The sequence below is a fragment of the Octopus bimaculoides genome, chromosome 2 (genome assembly GCF_046866305.1).
Source record: "Octopus bimaculoides isolate indiv1 chromosome 2, ASM4686630v1, whole genome shotgun sequence".
NCBI lineage: Eukaryota > Metazoa > Mollusca > Cephalopoda > Octopoda > Octopodidae > Octopus > Octopus bimaculoides.
Genome location: NC_142929.1, coordinates 164267411 through 164276487, shown reverse-complemented (window position 1 = coordinate 164276487; position 9077 = coordinate 164267411). Strand labels below are relative to the sequence as shown.

The 9077-nt window shown below is 41.6% G+C and overlaps 1 protein-coding gene across 1 annotated transcript; it reads left to right on the top strand.

The window, feature by feature from the left end:
• The first annotated feature begins 6041 nt into the window (after positions 1-6041).
• LOC149137282 (uncharacterized) lies at positions 6042-6800 on the top strand. Its single transcript, XM_089339188.1, has one exon. The coding sequence runs from the start codon at positions 6042-6044 to the stop codon at positions 6798-6800; it is 759 nt and encodes a 252-aa protein (XP_089195314.1).
• The last annotated feature ends 2277 nt before the right edge of the window (positions 6801-9077 follow it).

Sequence of the window (9077 nt, the reverse complement as noted above, 5' to 3'; positions counted from 1 at the left end):
AGATACACTGGCCCAGGAGGAAATGAAATTCCTGAATCAAAATTAGTGCGTGACCTGGGCTTTGACATGAGCAATGATGCATCTTTTCAAGTGCATATTACCAATTTGGTAATAAAATGCAGACGGCTAGCTGGATGGATCCTCCGAACTTTCAAACCAAGAGAAAAGGAGACATTGCTGATCCTTTGGAGGACATACGTTCTCAGCTGCTTGGACTACTGCTACAATCTATGGTCACCACACAATATAAAATCCATGGTGGAGTTCGAAGCAATCCAACAAAGCTACACTAAGAAAATCGTCTCGATGCAACGTATCAGCTCCTGGGAAAGACTGAAAGAATTAAAACTCTTCTCCCTGGAACGAAGGCGGAGAGGTATGCAGTGATATACATCTGGAAAATCCTAGAAGGCCTCGTACCAAACTTTGGCATTGAAAGTTAATCAAACTGCATAGTGCCAAAGATCTCAGCATCGCTATCAAAATACAGGACCAGATACTGCAATAGCTTGGGTTTCAATGGCCCACAGCTCTTTAATATCCTTCCAAAATGCCTGAGAGACCTGCATGGTGTGGTTGTAAGTGTCTTTAAAACAAAAGTGGATCTCTTCTTGTCAAGGGTTCTGGACGGGCTTACCTCATGGCAGGAAACACAGATGGGGGCAGCAGCATCAAACTCCTTCATTGACCAAATGCTACATATCAGAGGAGGTTTCAAATAATGGTGTAGCTCAGTCAACGGCAGTGCCCCAGCGTGACCGCAGATTTGAAGCTGAAACATTTAAAAATAATTGAAATAGTATATATATATCAGGTCATCCCATAAGTTCTGTCCGAATTTTGAATAAAGAAAACAAGTGATCAAATGTTATATTTAATTAAAGTGTAATCATCAATGTACTTTCCCTGATTATCTATGACTTCCTTCCATCTATTTACAAGCTTTTTAATCCCATCAATATAAAACTCTTTTGGTTTCAAAACGAAGAACTCAGAAATGTCAGTTTCAACCTCCTCCTGGCTTGCAAAAGTTATGTCCCCCAAATGATTCTGTAAACTTCGAAACAAATGGTAGTCTGAAAAAGCAAGGTCGGGAGAATAAGGTGGATGAGGAATTTTTCCCCAACCAAGCTATCTGCTGTCCTATGTGTTCGTTCCGTTGTCTGTAGGTCATTGTTCTAACGTCCTGTACCCTGATATGCATCTATATACACATGTAGATGTAAGTATGTACATATATGTGTGTATACATGCATATATATTCTTTGTATTATATATAAATATATATATATATATATATATATATATATATATATATATATATATATATATATATATATATATATATGTATATATATATACACACACACAGCTATATTTGGGGATGGTTATATTTTTGCCAATTAACCACACGCACGATATACTCGTTCTTCACTTCAGCTTTATTATTATTCTTATTTTAGTGTCCTTTCTCTGAAATCTTTCGTCACACATCCTGTGATCTCTTTAGCGACTCTCCATCCCCTATATCTCTTCCTGTTCTGTTCAGTCCACAGAAAGACAGAATGGACAAAACAGAACGGAAGGAGACACGTGGGATGGAGAGTCGCTGAAGAAATCACAGGATGCGTAACAAAAGAGATCAAACAAAGGACACGAAAATAATAAGGATAGGAAAGCTGAAGTGAAGACCAAATATATTTAGTGCATGTGATTAATTGGCAAAAATATGACTATCCCCAAATACAACAGACTGTGTTTCAACACATGATTTCACATCAGGAATCTTGCAAAACAAATACAAAACAAATACATGTGTGTGTGTATATATATATATATATATATATATATATATGTGTGTGTGTGTGTGTGTGTGTGTGTGTGTGTGTGTGTGTGTGTGTGTGACTACCTTCGAAACGCGGAGTAGATAAAACAGGGGACAACTGATGAAGGGAATGTTCTTTATGTTGCCTGTCTCGTTTCTCCTTTTGTTGTTTTTTTTTAATGTCCTGTACCCATATATGCATGTATATATACACATATATGTAGGTATGTACATATATGTATATATGCATATACTTATATATTATTTATATTATATGATCGAACGCCACGCATCCATTTTCAAGTAAGATTTATCGTTATAATTCCGATACGCACTCTATCCCTCTCTATTCTTTCTATGTATCTACCTCTTCCTTTCTGTTTTTCTCTCCCACCCTTTCTCTATTCTTCTCCTCTCCCCTTCACCGTTCCCCCTCTCTCTCTCCCTCTTCCTCCTTGACTGTCTCGTTGCTTACACGTGACCAACGGCTATCCATCTTTCTTTCTTCCACTTCCTTCCTAAAGACAAGACGTGTTTTATCTGTGTGTACACGATCTCATAGTAGTATATATAGAGAGAGATATGGTAATGTTACAGAGAAAAGAAAGTGAGTTTGTGAAAGTGAGAGTGGTGGGACGAAACAACTGCTTCGTTGGTGAGTTACCATAGTTGTCTCTTTGTGCCTTTTCCTTTAGAGACGGCGTTTTGTTCAGCTGCTCAGCCAGACTCGGTTCCCACTAATTTCTTTTTTTTACCAATAAATGGCTTACTCAGAGGGTACAGCACAAGGACAAAACAAAAAAACAGTTCTATATTTACATTTGATGGATATTTGTCCTCATCTTGTTTGTTGTTAACACAACGTTTCGGCTGATATTTAAGCACTCAGTTGGGGATGGTCATATCAAGTTCTATCACATCTATCGTATTGTTCTGATATAGTGACCTCAGATTATCCTCTTTGTCGACCAGGAACTACTATGGATACATTCCATGGAAAATCTTTGGACTGGTATTGCTGCTGAGGGGTATTACCAGTTTAAGATGAACTCTATAGGCAAGACTGTCCGAGATGCACGAAGGTAGAGACCAAACCGCACTACATATACTCGTGCTGTGTGCAAGCACTGCTGACTTGTGGAGTTATGTCAAACAGTTGTCATTTGTGAGATCAATCTGGCTATCGGCTAACTCCATCGTGAGGATTTTCCTCCCACCCGCCTTTAAAAAGATTGTCTAACCAAGGCAAAAGATATTGTGCGGTGGACGACGCTGAAAGGATTGAGGGCAAACACCTTCCTCTAGAGTCAGGCCCACATCTAATTTTTCAAGTTTCACTTGGAAAGGATTGAGAGAGAGAGTGTGGCGAGGGAAGTACTCTCCCTCAACGAGTCTGTGAAAAGGTGGGTAACTCTAACAAAAATGGTTAGAATGCAAGGAACTATTGTACGCATGTACCTGTAGATTGGAGAACAACAGTTGGGCGAGGTCTTGTGTCCTAGGTGGTCAGGGCAATCCTGGATCTGTGGGGATCTTTTTTAAGGCCTAGTTGGAGGCCGTTTTCCTTCAGAAGAACTGCATTATCCAGCTGTTCACATATTTTGTGTACTTTTATCTCATTTCTCCTTCTTTTCCCTTTCTTTTCCTTATCTTTTATGTCAACCCTACACAAATTGTGAACTGTTTTTGTAATGTCCTTCTCAACTGATGCCCCAGTGACAAATAAATGAAATCATCATTACCAATATCCTCTTCATCATCATCGACATCATTATCGTCATTTCCTTTTTGTACCATCAGTAATTGGGGTCGGTTTTTGCTTCCGCCTTTTTGTGTTGGTGACTTCAGTTAACACACACACACATTTCCATACTCAAAACGCAGTTTCTTTCAGTCAGTTTTCAATTTACATAAAAGCTAAGAAATTCTTCAAATTTTACAAAATTGCTAGACATATTTTTCAGATGAGATTAAGATTTTCAGAAAATTCACTGAATAGGCTTTGTTTTCCTTAAATTTTTTTAAATGAATAATAATTCTTAGTTCATCGCTTTTCTTTAAATAATTTTTATTATATTTTGTTTGAGCTAAAAATTAAATCCATGTAATTAAGTTAGAAATTTTTTTTTTTTTTGTATTTCGTGTATTAATATGTTGCTTTCAGTTTCACTCCCATCCTCACTTCGAATAAGTATGGTCTGTCGATAGTTAATAATTCTATAAAATACTGACGTTTTTTGGAAAGGAAATCCCGTATAAGCACTGATTCAATCATCAATTAATATTTTGTTGTAGTTCACTTGATGCTGAATTTTGTTTTTTTAGTATCTAAAGTTATTTATAACTTTCTGTGTAGACCAAAGTTGTTCACTGCATAAAAAGGCACATATCTGAAGCATTTATTGGAACAACGGTGGTCAAGGCATCTAAGAACTGTTGCCGCTATGCTCACCAAGCATGAATAGACAGTGCAAGTGCTCCATGATGTGAAAACAACAATTCTATCATAAACATCAGAATTTAGGCAACTGGTGACTTGAAACAGTTTACTAGCCTCTAATTATTTTTATAGCCATTCGTCTTGAATATATGCTGAGAGTTTTTGATACATCAAATTAATTGTTATTATTTCATGACTACGATTTGACTGAAGGAGCCTGTCTTATAAATACTTTACTGAATATTTTGAAAGAAATTAGAATAAATGAGGCAAAAATTTCAGAGCATCTTCTCTTTGGCCAAGGAATTCAATTTAGAAGACGATGTTCTATTTCTCAAAGCAAGCGTTGGGTTCCAGAGCATATTACACCATGCCTGTCGCTAAGAGATGCTCTGGACGACACAGCCCACCTCATTATTCAATGCTGCACCCTCAGATTTACAATAATACACTAATTTCGAAACTTCACTTTTGCATTATCATAAATTAGTGCCCACTCAGAATATTCTGAAGCACCCTTAGGTATCAAGGCCTGGTGACGGGCCTGTACTCCACAATCATCAGTATTAATGTTAAAGCTTGTTCATGGAGATTCTGACAATAAATACTGATTCTTGATTATATTTACAGTAGTATTTTTGATAACTACATTGAAGAACTCCAAATTCACTTAAATGTAACACAAGGATATCTGTAGTTTTGTCTCCTAAATAAGAAGCATTCTTAGAAGTTTCAAGTTTATATTCTGATTATGAACATAAATTCAATCCTTTTTACAACGAACTATGCATTGCAAAACATTACAATTTAGAAAACAAGACTTCTAAGAAACTACCAGATATGTTCTTCACGATATCCATTTAAAGCTGCTTGTCTATATATCTACAAACTTGTAGTGGCGCGTGTGGCCGCCATTGGCCACCATCTTGGAAGTGCCATTGCGCATGTTCAAGGGACTTGCCGTCAGCGGAAGTGCCCGGGCACGCATGCGCAATGCAACAGGTGGAGAGAGAGCAATAGCGTTCGCCCTCTTCTCTATCTAGCAACGGTCGTGACAACACGTATCTTCCAGTGCTCTCTCAACTCGATACCGACATGTGGTCGAAGCTTCCTTGGTATTCTAGCGGCATGCCTGTTCACCCAGGAACGAAACGGCTCTACACCAACCTCGAATAAATTATTGATCTGTTGTTACCGTTATCCCTTGTGTTGTTGTATTTCTGGATTTTAATGATTAATATAAGAACTGGGGAGAGATGGCCGAGCCGTCATATCTCATCCAATTCTTATAACTGGTGACCCCCGACGTGATTCAGAAAAAAACACACAAGAGATGAGGAAATGGAACAACCCAACCAACTGCAACAGTTTTCTTACCCCGGAGAAAAATACCATACAGCCTGGAAACTGAACCATCAACTACTATGACACGAGCCGTCACGTATTTCTCTCACCCACGTGTTTTCTTTCAACACCAACTGAGGCCGAGAAAAGAACAAACGAGTGAACAGTGATTTTTCTTTTTCGCCTGACTCCACATGGCTTGAAAAACAAAACAAAAACAAACAAACAAAACAAAATTGTTTTTACGAATTTTTTTTTCTCTCTTGTGCACACTGTAACTTACAAAACACAAAAACAAGAACACGGAAAATATTGTGTCTTTTCTTTTAGCGGTGAATTTTCTTTTTGGCCTCTCGTATATTTCATACGACTTCGTTTTCATTGTTTCTCTCCATTCCCTTTTCCTACCTTGACGGAGTCATCCCAGTAGACATGTCGCATGGTTTGCCTACATTCATCGGTGATACCGATGTCTACTTCGCTCAATTGGAGGCCTATTTCCAGGCGTACGACATCTCGTCGTCCAAGACATTAAAGCTGCTTTATTGCAATCTGCCTCCATCGCTTGCAAAAGCGGCTAGAGACCTAATTACGTCTCCCAAGGACGACGCCACGTATGACGAGGTGAAGAACGAGATCCTACGCCGGACCACCAGGTCAGCCGCCAGCCGATTCAATGAGCTGATAGCAGACGAGCAGCTAGGTGACAGGACCCCCACAGAATTTCTGCGCCGTTTGCGAGATCTGAGCGGAGAGTCAACAGATGCTCCACTTCTCCGGAAGATTTTCTTTTCTCGCCTACCGTCGCACGTACAAACAATTCTAGCGACGGCATTTGAGTCCAACACTGTGGACCAAGTGGCCACAATGGCCGATAAGGTCCTTGAATTCTCGGGCAACCCTTTTCGCGCTGTTTGTCAGTGTACTGAGTCCTCCTCAGCTGTTCCTCAGCAGTCCTTTCCTTTGTCCAACAACGACATTCTTGGCAGGCTCGATGACCTCACACGTCGCTTGGATGATCTCTGCCGCTCTCGTTCAAAGTCTCGGAGTAGCTCACGTTCTCGCAGTACCTCTCGAAATCGGGGAATCAACAGAACACAAAATGGTATGTGCTGGTACCATGAAACCTTCTCACACAAGGCGCGAAGATGTATTCAGCCTTGTTCTTTTAAACAATCGGGAAACGCGTAAAGGGGGAAATGAGGTCGTCACTTTCCTCCACTCAACCAACTTTCAATCGTGCAATATTCATTCAGGACCAGGTGTCGAAGAAATTCTTCATGGTTGACACTGGTTCCTGTTGTAGCATTTGGCCACTTCGTCTTACTGTAGACAAACCTCGCCTCTCGGCGATTGTTTTGCACGCCGTTGACTCGTCCCCGATTCCTACCTTTGGTCAGCTTTCTCTACGCTTAGACATCGGTCTTCGTAGAGACTTTCAATGGGTTTTTGTCATAGCTGACATTCTGCATCCTATTTTGGGTGCGGATTTCTTAAATCACTTCCAGTTGCTGGTAGATGTCCGACGTCGGAGGCTTGTCGACGATTCGACATCCCTTTCCACGCCGGCAAGGAGCTCTGCCAACTCCCCTCTTAGCCCAGCATTTTTATTGCCACTGCTGGGGACGCTTTTCATTCTCTCTTAGCGTCTTTTCCGGAGCTGGTAGACATCACTTTCAAACCGGCGAAGCCCGCGCATTCCACCCTCCATTACGTCAAGACGACTGGACCACCCGTTTTTTCCGCGCCCACGTTGTCTAGCGCCTGACCGTCTTAAGACGGCCAAGGCCGAGTTTGAACACATGCTTCAACTCGGCCTCATTCGCCCCTCCACCAGCCCATGGGCATCTTCTCTTCATTTGGCCCGTAAAGGGGACACGGATTTTCGCCCGGTGGGGGACTATCGCCTACTTAATGCCGTGACGATAGCAGATCGCTATCCAATTAGGAACCTACAGGATTTCTCGGCAAACCTGCATGGGTGCACCATTTTCTCTAAGATTGATCTGGTACAGGCCTATCATCAGATATCAGTCAATCAGGAGGACGTTCCTAAGACAGCCATCACCACTCCTTTCGGCTGTTTTGAATTCCTGTTCATGAGTTTCGGTCTGCGTAATGCTACCAGCACCTTTCAAAGGTTCATAGATGAGGTCGTCCGTGGACTTGATTTTGTATTCGCCTATGTTGATGACATACTCATCGCTAGCGATACAAAAGAGAATCACCTCCACCATTTATCACTGCTTTTCCAGAGACTCCGTTCATACAACGTGAAAGTCAATCCGAATAAATGTGTTTTCGGGCAATCTTCTCTGGAGTTTCTCGGACATTTTATTGATTCCAGTGGAATCAGACCTCTTCCTTCAAAGGTCGATGCCATTTAACGCATCGCACCTCCAAATTCTTTAAAACAGTTGCACCACTTCTTGGGGATTGTCAATTTTTACAGAAGATTTATAAACCGATGTGCTGATAAGCTTCTTCCATTAACTAGGCTACTGCAAGGCCATACTAAGAAGGATGCTCGACTCACTCTTTCTGCTGAGGCGTTGTCAGCTTTTGAGTCCGTCAAACGGGAATTATCCTCCGTTCCCGTCCTTGCACATCCGGCCCCTGATGCCCCCCTTTCATTATCTGTGGACGCATCAGATTCTGCGGTTGGTGCTGTCTTACACCACACCGTAGATGGAAACATACAACCTTTGGCTTTCTTTTCTTGCCAACTACAGCCTGCCGAGCGCAGATATAGCACTTTTGATCGCGTGCTATTAGCGATCTATCTGTCAGTTCGGCATTTCCAACATCAGCTCGAAGGACGGGAGTTTGTGATTTATACTGATCACAAGCCCCTCACTTTTGCTGTCCTCTAAAACGGACAAACTCTCTCCTCGGGCTTTTCGTCACCTGGACTTTATTTCACAGTTTACAGGTGACATTCGTCATGTGCCAGGGAAAGAGAACATCCCAGCTGATGCTCTTTCGCGACTCCCTGTGCATTCTATTTCCACTCCCGCGGTAATCGATTTGCTAGCAATTTCGCAGGAGCAACCTCCTTTGTCGAGTTTAGACTTAACTTCACCAAAGTACCATACTTGTAAGTTTGCCTATCTTCCGCTCCCTTCCTCCGAAGGCTCTATTTTGTGTGACACTTCCACCGGTTCTCCCAGGCCCTTAGTGCCTGAGAACCATCAACGTTCTGTTTTTGATGCCCTTCATTCCTTGTCACACTCGGGCATCTCTGCGACAGTCAAACTTATTACAGCTCGGTTTTTTTGACCCAACATGGGCACGCTCTTGCTTGAAGTGCCAGAGTGCAAAAGTTCGTGCCCCACAATTTCCATCTACTGAGGCCCGTTCTCGTCACGTTCACCTTGATTTGGTTGGACCATGGCCGGTGAGTCGCGGGTTCTCATATCTGTTAACATGTGTCGATCGTTTCTCCCGCTGGCCAGAAGCCATTCCTAT

Coding starts and splice junctions, on each gene's coding strand:
- LOC149137282 (XM_089339188.1), top strand. CDS start 6,042: ATGTCGCATGGTTTGCCTACATTCATCGGTGATACCGATGTCTACTTC.